Source organism: Accipiter gentilis, chromosome 20 (genome assembly GCF_929443795.1).
Source record: "Accipiter gentilis chromosome 20, bAccGen1.1, whole genome shotgun sequence".
Lineage (NCBI taxonomy): Eukaryota > Metazoa > Chordata > Aves > Accipitriformes > Accipitridae > Astur > Astur gentilis.
The window spans coordinates 23500812-23514417 of record NC_064899.1 but is presented as its reverse complement, the minus strand read 5'-3'; the positions used below and the strand labels follow the sequence as shown (position 1 = coordinate 23514417).

The following is a 13606-nucleotide window of genomic DNA, read 5'->3' as shown; positions in this document are numbered from 1 at the left end:
TCTGCCGGCTTCCCTGTCCGAAGTTGTGCAGACAACCTAAATGAAAGGCTTGTGATGACAATTCAGTCTCTGTCAGAGTCTTATGTTTTTGGAGGTGAAATGGAATGTAGAGGAAGTATTTATATGCAGTGTGGAAAAAAATAAAAAGCACAAATCCTGAGCACCTCCTGGGTACAGATAAAGATACTTCATGTCTGGGCTATGTTAGAACAGGATAGGTTGTTTTAAATTCATGTTCCCCTGGATAGATTTTTCACTGAAAGTGTAAAGTGGAAGAGTAAACAGCATCCCAGATCTGTGAAGTAGTAGCTGGAGTCAGAAAAATGGCACTTGAAGCTTTTTATCAAGCTTGAATGGCACTTGAAGCTGTTTATCCTTTTTTGTCAGCTTCCTATTCAGCTATACCTATTTGCAAATCATTGGTCTTTTTTTTGTTTGTTTCATGTTTTTCCTCCCCCCAGATAGCCAGCTCTGCAAAACCATCATAAAGTCTTGTCCTCTCTATCCCTCAGTGTGAACTTAACTTACTTTGCAAGCTGTATGTTCATTCCAGGTAGTATGATGCCCCACAGGTATTTCAGTAGCTGTATTCAGATTATGTATTGGGAAGTTCAGCCCAGAAGGTGTGGTGGGAACTGTAGCGTGGTGGTTGGGTACACTGCATGTGTAGGAGAATCTGCATCTCCAAGGCTCTAGGTCATGGTCAGGCGTAACCCGTATTGCCAGCCTATTCCTACTCTTTGATTTCGTTTTTCCTGCCCATCAGCTCAATGGATTTCAGCTGGAATCCATTAGTCAAGCTTCTTTTTGTCTTTTTCTCCTGCTATATACTATTGTGAATAAAGAGGTTTCTGCTGCCAGAACTCAGCTGTTAATGATGTGTGAAGCAGGCAGAGTCAACTTTGTCTTCTGTTACTGTGTTAGCTCCACAGTGGTGACATCTTGTTTGCATTGGTTGAATTAGCAAGTCTAGTTGAAAACAATGTTAAGAAGAATATCCTGGTTTTACTCAACTATTTCTTGAAGCATGATCAGATTTTTCAAGTTGTGTTTTGGAGAGAGGAATTCAGTTATAATTCTGAATTATAAAGAAGAGGAGCAGTTATAACCAGGGAAAAAATCATGTAGAAAAGATGTTAAAAATTGATTGAGATATACCGTATGTTGATTCATGCTTGATTTGAACATTTCACACTCAGTCTGCGATGTGCTATGAAAACAATTCTGATGTCATACTGAAAGATTACAACTTCACTGCAAAGGGAGGAAAGATGCTCCCTACTGGAGCAAGCTTTTGGGATTTCACATTAAGTAGTGGGTAAAGAAGTAAAAGTTTGAGAATTTGATCCAGCTTTTATATTAACCCCAGCAATTATGTTGGTGTGATGCACTCTTCATGAAGTTCAAGGGATATGGCAAATGTTTCTCTTATGTAGATTTTTGCTGCCTTCTCCCTCAAATGAAACAGTGACATGTTACAGTGTCTTATTTGAGTTTAGTTTTAAAATGGTTTTTTGCTTATTATAATATGGGGGTAATGGAGGTACCCCATGATTTTTGTGTTCCCTGCTCTGTTCATGCTTTTAATTATTGGCAGCTCACTATCATCTCTATGTGTTTGTAGCAAGGGAGTAAGAAGTACTTAGCAAAACATATCAAGATGCTACACTGAAAAATCCTCCAAAGTACAAATACTACTGCAAAGGGACATGCTGAAAAAAAGTGGTGGTGATGTCAGTGAAAGGAAATGACCTTATTTAAGCAGGGTGCTACCCGTCTTTATCTGGTCTCCTGTGATAAGCCATTTTTGGTCACAGTAAACTATATTACGGCTTGGTTGTACTGTTGTGCCTTATGTTGGTGGTATTTTTTCAGGTTCCAGTTGTGAGCAGTGCAGAGAAGGAGCCACGTACTCAGGTGCAGTAATATCTCCCAACTTGGAAACCACTAAAATTATGCGAGTTCCTCATGCTATGTCAGTGTCTGACTGCATCGCAGCATGTTGTGACCTATCTGGTTGTGACTTGTCCTGGATGTTTGAACGACGCTGTTACATCGTGAACTGCCAACACAAGGAGAATTGTGAACCTAAAAAAATTGAAACTGTAAAGTCCTATCTGACTTTTGTGCTGAGGCCTTCTCAGAGGCCAGCCTCGCTGCTAGGATTTGGACAAGTGATCCCAAGCATGGTCCACTCTGTGGGACTCCAGAATGAGCCATCTGAGGAAGTGAGTAGCCTCAAGGAGCTGTCTCTGCTTGGCAAAGATCCCAGCCTTGAGGAGATACCTGAATACATTGATGATTATAAAGAGTTGGAGCAGGACCCCTTTCAGGTGAGCATCAAACATGAGCAGAAGGAGAGAACGGATTATGCTGACTGGGGCCTGATGGTGCCAGGTGAAAACGGCTTCAACTCTTCTGTGGGTGATGATGGAGATAACCAGGAAGAATTTGCTGAAAAGAAAGGGGACACTGGGAAGGTGGAAAGCCTTCTGAATAAAACCAGCTCTGAACTGAACTCTGTCACTGAACACTCCACAGAGAGGTTGTCATCTCTCCCAGAGATTACACCATCCCCCGGGAAGGCATTTGAAAGTGAAGCAGCTGTTCAACTTCTTGCACAGCCTGATGATGCTTTGCAAAAAGAGGTATGTTTGCCCCTCGGGAAGCAGGCAGAGTATGGTGAGGCCACTTTGCAATTGTTTTGGGTTGCAAATCATATTAGGTTATTGCTTCGTAATGTAACCCTAACACTCAAATGACTTACAGTCCTGTTACAGTGTAGAAAAGGCTGAAAGGGAGAGGGTTGTCTTAATAGGCAAATAAATCGCTAAAGGACTCTCTTCTGTCAGGTGATAAGGAGCAGAGCTCCTTTTGGGACGCTGTGGGGTTTCCTTGGAAGTGTACAGATGAGGGGGCTTGGACCTGATATAATAGTGTTATGGTATTCTTCCCTTCTGACCCTTGGTGACTCATTAGAAGAAGTTAGCTGAGCAATACTAGTGGACCATCTAGTATCCAAAGGCCAAGACCAGTAAACGTAAGTTCCTCCATCAATAAAATTAAGCCTTTTTTATGGGTTTCATGCTACTACTGCACAGTGGTGTTACAGATATAATGGTGCTGAGTAAATACCTTTTATAATGCTTTTAAAATGTATAAGAGAGGCAGGGTACGTAAGGAGGGACAGTGGTGGGTTTGGACCATGATATACAGCAGGATAAAGTGAATGAGGAGTTTTTGTTCTCAAAATACTTCTCTTGAGTCTGGCAATAAGAAAAATAAGTTAAATGCTTAAACCCTAATTTAGATACTTAAGATGCACCTGTTCTCTATTTATGCCAACCAGTTTGATTACTTGAGACCAAAGGGTCTCTGGTTCCTTAAGAACAAACAGGGTGGGATCAGTTGGAAAGTTGAAGCAGGCGGTCAAGTCAACATTTACTGGGTTTGACCTGCGCACCTGCTAGAGCGAAGAGGAAATGAAGCAATGTTAGCTGATTGCTTCAAATTCCATGAGATTCTGTAACCAGCAACTACCTAGCTCTTGCTGTAAAAGTGATAATTTATTGCCATTACTGTAGGAAAGAAAAATACATGTAAATAAGAAAGTTGCATGAAATCTGTGACAACTGAGGTTCGGGGGGGGCGGTGACTGAAATGGGAAAAGTATGTGTGGAGGGCAGCAAGTCTTAAGATACAATCTAACTTGGCTACCATTGCAGCCTAGAGATGTGGCAGTTTCTGGGCTCTGCTTGGAGGTCTAGATATTCTGAGAACTTCTGGGATTCTTGGGGGGCCTCTGGGAGTGGTGTGAGGAACGTGAATGGCTGTTGCAGCTGGGAGAGGACAGCTAGCAGAGGCTGGGGCTTCTAACAGCTCTTCACAAGCTCTGTCAGCTGTTCTTGATCAAAAGGTGCTTTGGGCTTTTACCCTAGCTGGCTCACCATCACAGGGTGATGCACCCTTTCAGCAGGTGCTGGGAGAAGGCCTAGGAGCTCTGCCTAGAGGTAGCAGTGAGCAGCTAGTCAAGAGTTTATATGGGTCAGGGCTGGCAAGGCAGCTGTTGTGGGCAACATTAGGGTGCATGTCTGCTCCAGACTGCCTGGTCAGGAACAAGTAGATGAAGCCTTCAGGCAGCTGGGAGGAGCCTTATATTCACAGCCTCTGGTCCTCATGGGAGATTTAAGCAACTCCAATACCTACTGGGAGGGCAAGAGAGCAGGGCACAAGCAATGCAGGAGGTTTCTGGAGTGTGTTGATGGTGTCTTTAAGAAGTTATCAGAGGTGATTGTGGAGCTGACGAGGAGAGAGGCTCTGCTAGACCTCACCCTTGCAGGCAAGGAGGGATTGGTCAGTAATGTGGCCATGAGGTGGTGAAGTTCAGGCTCTTGAGAGTGGTGGGAATAAGTCAAAAAGCAGGGTCACAGCCATGGGCTTCAGAAAAACAGCCTTTGGCCTGTTGTGGGATCCGCTTGGAAAAATCCTAAGGGAGACTGTCCTGGAGATCAGTGGGGACCATGAGAGCAGGTTGCTTTTCAAGGATCACCTCCTCCAGGCTCAAGATAGACTGCGACTTTTGTGATTGACCAAGTTGATCTGGAGTGTATTGGCATGTGTGAGAAGAGATTAGAACTTGTGTCCATGTGTATGGAAGAACATTTGATAACAGATAAAGTGTTGTTGCAAGTTGAAAAGTGGGTACTGCTTCTGCAAGCAGAGTTGACAACAGAAGACTTGTTTTAAAAAGTATCTATCATGCAGACCTTGAAATGAGCATAAATTAACATGAGCGTTTAGGCGAGAGGGGTAGATACTGTTTGTTTTTTCTATTAGTATGCAAAAAAGCACATATAAATGTACATATGAAAAGTATGAGTCCTAAGTGTACAGTCCCTGCTGATAAAACTTAGAGCGACGTTCTGTCATGCACTAGAGTTGCATTTAGTTCTCAAAGGGCAATAGCTGAGCTGTTCTTAGAAAGTTAAAATTAAGGAAACCCAACCGCTGCTGGACTAAGCTCATCTCCCATTTTTCCTTCCATTTGCTAGGGGAAACTAACAAGCATCTTTTAGTTACTGCCTGTGCTGTGTGCTGGAAATTAAGCCATGGAAAGAACCTGCAGTAGCTCCATGCACCACCATGTTTCTGCACTTTGGGCATGCAGTAAGACTTGAGGCTTGCCTCCATTGTATTTTGCTGGCAAATGGAAGTCTCATTAGCACTGTGCTAAGCTTTAGCCAATTGTCAGGATCTCTGCTGACTGAACTGCTTATGCCTTGTGGCTTAGAGAAGCCATACAACTTTGACTTCACCTAATGGGTGTGGCAAACAGAGCTGAGCAAATTTGTTCCCCATCTCTGAGATCATGTGAATACAGCTTCATGAAAGTTGGGATTTCACATCTTGCAGTGGTAATGATATATATGGCCAAGCCTACTTTGTAAATCTTTGTTTTGATTTTGCCACCCCAGTCAGAATAGAAAGATTTTGCTTTCTCTCCGTGCGCTGCCTGTGTAGATGGGAGTTTCTTGCAAAGTGAAATGGAGAGAAACCTGTTTCTCACTGGGACATGGAGGAAGCATTCCCATGTGGTCTTTATATTACACTAACATTATGCTAGCACAGCCATTGAAATTCCTGTGGAAAGGCTGAGGAATGAGCTTGCTGCTTTCAGTGCGGAAAGGATGAAGCTCCAAAACTGTGGGTCAGTCTTCAGCCCCAGCTGGTAGTGATGTTGAAGAGCTGATAAGACAACTGTAGGTAGAAGGTGATCAGGCAGTGCTCTGTTAGCAGAGCTGTAGAAGGTTGATGGGATACCATTGAAAGCTGTTCATGAAATGTATTGTGAAATGACTCTAAAGGCTTTTTATTAATGTAGAGAAACAGTAAGAATCTGGAGAAGCAGAATGTTTTGAGAAACTGCCAAAGCCTGCGAAGCCTTTGTTTCCCAAGCGGGAATCCTTTTAATTTAGACATTCATAGAGAAATGAAGATGGCAAGCAGTTTTGGCAAATGCCTTTCCCTGGCCTTCCCCGGATTCAACTTCAGTCCAGACGCATCTCTTCTCCCCTTCCTCATCTCCACTCCCCTTCTTTTCACTGGACATTATGCTCAGTCCCTTTGATGAGGTGACAGGTGGCACAGGAGATTGGGATCAGTGCATGGCAGTTTCCTTTTTCCCACTTATTGCTTCTTCCTCTTTTCTGCCAGTGTTTCTTCCTTCTTACTTGTTTGCTCTGCTCTGGTGTGGGCTTTTCGGTGGGCCTCAGTCCCCTAGGAGGTGGCATGAAGTGCCTTGTTCCAGGAAGGTATCTCCAGCCCTGTGCCCAATAATGTCCCCTTCCATGTGTTACTTCTCATGTCTCCTGTTATGCATCCCCTCCACCTCCTCCTGTGTCCCCTGCCCCCAGTGGCTATTGCTTTTACTTAACTGTGTCTGGGTGGTTGCAGTGTTGGTGTGTGGTGGCTTGTTTTTGTCCATTGCCAAACTCGGACCACAGGGGTGACCTCTGCAGCCAGTCCCCTGCCACCCAAACCCTGTCACGCCTAACACAAACTTCCTGCTTGGCTTCAGGTTTTTCTGGTTTGGGAGCTGTACTCTAGTGAAAAAGATGCTGCCTGTGATAGGATTTCCTTTTTGTGTCTCCTCCAGCAAGCAGACATTTTAATCGGATCTCATATGGATTGTTCAGGCACATGTTTATGTTTCTTTCTGAAAAAAATGTTTCTTTGGAAACCAAATTTTGTTATTAAGGAAATCTTAAGTTTTTATACTGGATTAAAAATGCTGAGATGTCTCCAAATAGTTTTCTTACTGGTATGTGATCCAAACTACCTCTCAAACTCTGGTATTTTTATATAGATTATGAAAATGTGAAGATCTTAAAACCATTTTTGCTAATAACTTTAAGGAAATACCCTCTGCTTATTGCATGTTATACAATATTTTCCTATCCTCCACTTAATTCTGCCACAGCAATTCTATAGCTTTGTTCCTAGATCCACGCTGATGCACTCCCTTCTGCAGCTTCCAGACAAAGCTGTTTTGACAAGCAAGACAGAGCAGGGTGGCAAAAATGCAGTTCCCTCCCTTCACAGTTGTCAGCAGGATGCAGTGTCCTTAGGTGCCGTGTTCTTTGAGCGAGGACCTGGTGAGAGCAACCAAACACAGGTCTTTGGAGTCTGTGCTGCAGGAGCATCCTTGTCATAAACGCGGTCAGGTGTAGGGGGTTTCTGTATGTGACTTGGGATAGAGCATGTGGGGTTTGTCAGTTAACTGAGTAACGTAGCTTTTGGGTTTACATCAGAGTTCAGAGTGATCTTATGGACTGTCATGCTCTAGCAGCTGAATAACGTGAATACATTTAGAAATCTGTACAAAGTAAATGCTGTCACGCTGCCCAAACCAGGAATCTGCAGTGCTGCTCATCCCTGAAGTGAGATACCTGTGAAGTATTAATTGTCTCCTTAAAATTTCCAGTTAACTGCTGATCTGTTAAGCAAGGTGAGTTTTTCAGGTTTTGGTCAGATTCCAGCCACTGCTATGTTCATGATGCAATGTTTCAAACATTCAATAGGTTAGGCCCGACTTGATTCTTGAGTTTATTGCATTTGTAGGAATAATGGTGCAGTCAAAATGCATAAAGCTCTACCTAAGAAACCTGAAGATGGCTGAGAGAATATATGTGATGAAGAAAGAGCCTTTTAATGTCTGATTGATATGCCTTCAGAATTGATACTTAAGAGTTAGAATGCAGTAGAATATCAGAGATGTTTGTATCTTATTTTGGCTTTCTTTCAGTTTTTAGGCCTGTGAATGCTGAACAGTCCTGTTTGGTTAAAAATGTATTGACTTGATTCTTAGGGGATATATAAGACCCCTGAAAGATGTTTTGATATTTAGATTTACCTGTCACAAATGTTTGTTTCTTTCTTGAAGTCTGCACTCTGTGCCATACAGTATGATGGTTTGCTCTTTTGCAACTCCTCAACTGTACAATTAGTAGAGGTCATACTTGCTTGAAATCGTTGGACAGATAACTGAATGCAGAGAAGCAGGGAGCAGCAGACCAGTGAAAGAGCAGAGTTTCACTGCTGACAGAGCTGCTCTCCATAAGGTTTTCCAGATAAATGAGAGCAAATGGTACTGCAGTTGTATAGCAGTCATGTGGAGAGGGACATGGAGGAAACACTGCTGGGGAAGCAGTTGTATAAAACAAAATACCAGCAGCCCTTGACTCACCAGAGTCCTGATTAGTTGTCTTTAGGGGTACTTGAGGAAGATGCTTTCTTGAGGATGAAAGGTGGGTTGCCTGGAGGATCAGGATGGAGCAAGGCAACATGGTTGGACTTGTCCTTCCCATTCATGGGGAGAAAAGAAAGCACCCAGTCTGTGGTGTCAGCCAGGGACCAGAAGGGAAGAAGGATCCCCCTTGACATGATACTGCTGCCTGCACTGAAACTTGGAGCTTCCCCATGGAACTGCATGACTATATTTTTCCTCTAGGGTTATGGGGGTGTGTTTGTTTTCCATTGGAATTCTCAAGAGATTTGCACTCAAGTGCAACCCTGAGAACTGAAGGATGTGGGTCCTTGTGGTTGGTGTGTTTATTTTGTAATAAGCAGTAGTGGCTGTACAGATGGGTAAAAGCAAACAAAAAAACCCACAAAGCCTATTCCAGCAGAACTGCCTGCCTTACTCACTTTGAGAAAGAGTCCTTCTTTTCTTTCCTTTTCAGTTCCCAAGCTGGAATTCGGGTTAATCTTTCCCTCCATATCTGCTCCAGCGTATTGCTCAGTGATAGTGTCTGCTTGAGAGCTCAATTTCTGATACTGCCCCTGCCCCCGTTATCTGCTGCCTGCTAACATTCTTTGTTTAAGCTATCTTTTCAACTGTGACACTGCATCAGACGTGACAGTGCCACAGGGCACCTTTTTGACTGCAGAGTCTTGCCTAGGTTTGCTGACTGAAGACATGTTTGGTGCTGTTGCAGAAGAGAGTGTCCCAGGAAAGGTACATTTGAGGTGACTTTGTCCCCATCTATCCTATAAAGCCAGGATGGCTGCTTCTCAGCTGATAGATTGGCAAAAGGCCAGGAGAGGAAGAAAGCCAGAGGAAGCTCAGTGAAGTAGATTTCCCCCAAATTTGGAAGGCAAAGAAACACGTTTCGTTTGCCAAAGTGTGGTAAAGATGATCTTTTTGGAAGGTGTGGGATGGAGTATGTAAAGGAAAACTGTATGGAAGAAAGGCCTTTTGTCAAGGTATGAGGCAGGATGGGCCTGAGGCTTTCCTTGTGCATGATAATGTTGTCAAGAATGAGATTCCTGCCAAGGGTCTTGGCTTGGCATGCTGAAGGCACTACCTTAGGGGAGCTGCAGTCCCTGATCCTGCTGTCAGTGTCCCAGCTGCTCAGACAGATCTTCTGTCCATGTACTGAGCAGAGCTGGAGGTGTGGGCACAAAGGTACTTGTGTTATCTGTGTTATGGACCATCTGGAGGTGCAGATCCTGGTGTGGCCCTTGGCATCCTCACAGGGTAAGCAGCCACAGTCCCTGACACTGCTGTCGCTGTCCCAGCTGCACAGGGATCTTTTCTCTCTGTCCTTGTTGAAGGCAGAGACAGAATTGGAGATGGCTTCCATGCTCTCTGCTTCCCTGCAAGCTGGGAAGCAACAGTCCCTGACATCGCTTTCATGTTCCCAGCTGCACAGTGAGCTTTTCCTCCTGTCCACATCCAAGGCAGAGCTGCTCTGATTTCCTAGGGAGGCAACAGGCTGCAGAGTGAAAGTGGAGCACCTGAAATACGAAGAGAAACCGAGAGCTGGGACTGCTCAGCCTTGAGCAGAGAGGGTTCAGGGGGATCTTACCAATGTGTATCAGTAACTATGGCAGGAGTGAAGAAGATGGAGCCGGGCTCTTTTCAGTGCTGTCCAGTGACGGGACAAGAGGCAATGGACACAAATTGAAATACAAGGGATTCTATTTAAATACTAAACCCCATCTTTTTCTTTTTTCCTGTGAGAATGGTCAAACACTGGAACAGGTTTTCCAGAGAGGCTGTAGATTCGCTGTCCTTGGAGGTATTCAAAACCTGACTGGACACGGTCCTGAGCAGCCTGCTGTAGCTTACCCTGCTTTGAGGAGGGGCATTGGGCTAGGCGATCTCCAGAGGTCCCTTCCTACCTCAGCCATTCCAACCTTCATAATCCTATTCTTCAGTTAATAGATTATGTACAAATAATAGCAGTATGTTATGTCTTCATGTGCCACGTGCAGTAGCCATCATTGGCAAAATGCTGTTCTCTAGATGTTAGGTCGGAAACGAGTCTTGAGAACATAAGGAAAAACTATTGGCCCGTAGAAACTAATGTGTCATGGAAAGTTGATGGGCCTGAGAGAGAGGGGCAAGGTGATGGGCAAGGCTAACACAGGGCTGAGTTATTCCTGCAAAATTTGCTGTGTCCTTTGCTGCAGTTCTGATTTACTAACAAGATGGGTTAGTGAGAAGAACACGTCTGCTTGATGACTGAAGTAGAGAGATTCAGGGCATTTTCTTAGTGATGAGGAAGTAAGAAGGTATGAGCAAGTTCTGGTCTGAGCAGATGTAATAAGAAGGAAGGATTCTGTTATGTTTGTGTGTGTACAGCATGAAGACAGTAATACTCATGACATTAGACTTTGTCATGGGCTTTTAAAGGCTTATGACTATATTTAGACCTGTCCTACTGTTCTGTATTATTTTGAGAACTGATAGTCTTAGTTGTGTTCCAGGTTACCACATTTTGATGACCATAGCCTACACTGTTCTGCATCTGAAACTTGGAAAATGATTAGCATTTCTTACAAGCCTGATGGAAAAAACTCACTCCTCCTTTTGATAGTTATTCTGTATAGGAGTAAAACCTCCTAGTAACATAAATTGGTAGGCTCACCCTACATGCCATTTAAAAACCAGCATACCTCTAAACCTAGAAATATGAAAAATGGCTCACTTATAACAACTCTTTCCCTATAATTCATTTTTCAGGCTGCTACGCCTTCCCCTTCTTCAGGCAAACTGGATTTCTCCCCAGGTGTGTCAGAGAAAACCCAGACTCCCACAATGACCCCAGAGAATGTCACTGAAGGTGGGATCATGCTACTTCCCACTAATACTGTGCCATCTCAGCCCATGCAGCAATTCACACCACCTGCTACTGCTGCTAAAGCAGGTAATGTTTCAGCATAGCTGGAGATCTGAGGGGTACCTGCAGGTTGGACAGCGGGCGGGGATGGCTTTACTACTGTCAGGCCTCCAACCTGTTGTTAGTGATGAGCTTGCTCTTTATCCAAATGTAACATCATCCCACTTTAAGCCTGTAGACCTACAGTAACATGGCAAACTCCAGACCCCTTAGCCAGTTACTTCTGAGGCAAAACTCTGACCGAGTCCATCATTAATGGGAAATTATAAGTCAAGCAAGTACAGCCAAGTAAAAAGCAGAGATAAAAAGCCTTTTTTAAACGGCTTAATTTTTATACTTGGTGAGAAATACCTGAGGCTTTCTGGAGTTTCAGAATGGTCTCTTCTAGCCATACTGTTATTTTTGTGTGACTCTTCAGAACATTGCTCCCTCTCAGAAACTCTTCAGTAGGGTTCCCACTATATCATGTCAGAGATCATGCAGCAACATAGGTGGGACCTGAGGAAGCTCACCCCTTATTAGGGGAGAAGCCTAGCCCTTAGTAGGGGAGAATATGGCCTCCTTATTCTGGGAAAGAAATGTTTTGCTCTGATTTCAAAGCTGTGAGGAAGCCTATCAGATTTCCGGCTGCAGAGCAAAAGTTTTTATTTTGAAAAGGACATGTTTTAACTATGTCCTCTGTAGTTGTGTTAAATTCTGTGTGTATGTTAGAGTATCTCCTTTCTCCTGCTGAGTTTCCCGCCTCCCCGTGCACCCTGACAAAAGGTTAGAAGGGCCACAAGAAGCAGAGCAGCACAGGTGTATGTTCTTCTGCACTCCTGATGTGCTGAGGGATATGGAGACCTAAGCCCCTTGCTTCTTGGTAGAGCAAGTCCTCTGCCAAACTGCAACCTGCCAGCCAGGATAGCAGTAGGAGGTAACAGGAAGACATGAGCTACAAGAGATCCCTCTCCAAGGCAATGGATCATCATTACCATTGAGTGTTGACTAGGCAGCTCCTCCTCCTCCTTCACAGGAGGAGGTTGAAGAGGACTCAAAAAGGAGCTTGGAAGAAGAAGCTGAAGGGAAGGTTGTGATGAACCTCACAGTAAGTACTGCTTTGTGCAAGGATTGCCTCAAGTTTGTGTGTTCTCAGCCCTACTGTCTTGGAAGTCTCGAAGACAGTCCCTCCTTCTCTCCATTGGTCATCACCCTCATCTAGCCATTTTATTCTCATCTCATGCGGAGGTCGAAGTACAAACCTCCGTTCCACTGGTGTCCAGGGCAACTCCCATGAGCAATTACAGAGCCTTGGGTGCATTTAAGTAGCAGTGATAGAAAGTGTGCTGTCAGTGTGGCCTCTTCACTTCATCCATTTTTTAGACCTCTCAGCTGCTACCGCTGAGTAGCTTCTTGCTCATGTATTTAGAGCTTGTAAGTCGAACGTTTAGACACTAGTGAATGTTGCTTTTGGAGAACCTTTGTTCTGTGCGTTCCCAATAGTCAAAGGAAGACATTTAAAACCTTTGAAATACGGGTCTATGGGAACCTTTCCTGAAGGTGTGCTTTGGTATATTTCTATTGGGGAATGGATTTGTGGACTTCAGCATTTTTGGAAGAGGAAAGAGTTTTCACAGATGAGAACTGGGACGGTGGTCCTGGATGGCAAATAGACTGAATGTGCAGTTCAGCTACAAAATAACACCTTTGCCCTGCTATGCAAATGGAATTTTTAAAAGGGACACTGAGCTAGATATTAAGGCATGCCTCACAAGCCCCACACAAACATAGAAGTAGTGCTTCTTGGTGAAAGAAGGCGTGATATTAGAGTTCTAGTATGGACTATGTTACTTTAATTAGGTTTGTCCTGGTGCAGATGGCTTTTTTGTCTTCTGTAATTGCATATTTTTTAATTCCTGCACTTCCATCCAATTACTAAGAAAAATGCAGAATTCTTTATGCAGAGCAATGTTACCTTTGATATTACAGGAATAATCTAAAGCAGAGGTAGGGGAAATGATACTTCATATTCGGGGAAGAAGAAAAATTTTGGTTTGGTAGAAGGTGAAGGAGCCATAGTCATTATAATAATAGATTGTTATTTAATTATGTATTGAGGAATTCTTTTTTTTCCTTATCCTTGCCTATTCACTGTAGAGTGTTTGTCAAATTTTACTTACTCCATTACAAATAATATTTGAAGATACTAAATTTATATCCATCCCTTCTGTTAAAACATAATGTATTTATTCTGTCTTAGATACAGTAAAAGAACTTATTGTGTCTGCTGGAGATAACATACAAGTGATGCTACCCAAAAATGAGGTTGAACTGAATGCCTTTGTTGTCCCATCACCACCTACAGGTGAGTTGAATGGCCTTGGCATACAAGGAGGTGCACACACTACCAACCTGTAAATGCGGACAAGTCCAGAGTTATG

General features: G+C 43.6%; 2 protein-coding genes across 3 annotated transcripts in view; one reads left to right on the top strand and one right to left on the bottom strand.

The window, feature by feature from the left end:
• NRSN1 (neurensin 1) overlaps nucleotides 1–13606 on the bottom strand; it is a 677204-nt gene that overhangs the window by 487679 nt on the left and 175919 nt on the right. The window lies entirely within an intron of this gene.
• KIAA0319 (KIAA0319 ortholog) overlaps nucleotides 1–13606 on the top strand; it is a 46207-nt gene that overhangs the window by 7587 nt on the left and 25014 nt on the right. For both annotated transcript variants that reach the window (XM_049823691.1, XM_049823690.1), the window contains exons 2-4: nucleotides 1876–2648; nucleotides 11030–11213; nucleotides 13426–13530. In XM_049823691.1, the coding sequence (XP_049679648.1) occupies nucleotides 1876–2648; nucleotides 11030–11213; nucleotides 13426–13530 (1062 nt within the window). The remainder of the gene's footprint in view (nucleotides 1–1875; nucleotides 2649–11029; nucleotides 11214–13425; nucleotides 13531–13606) is intronic.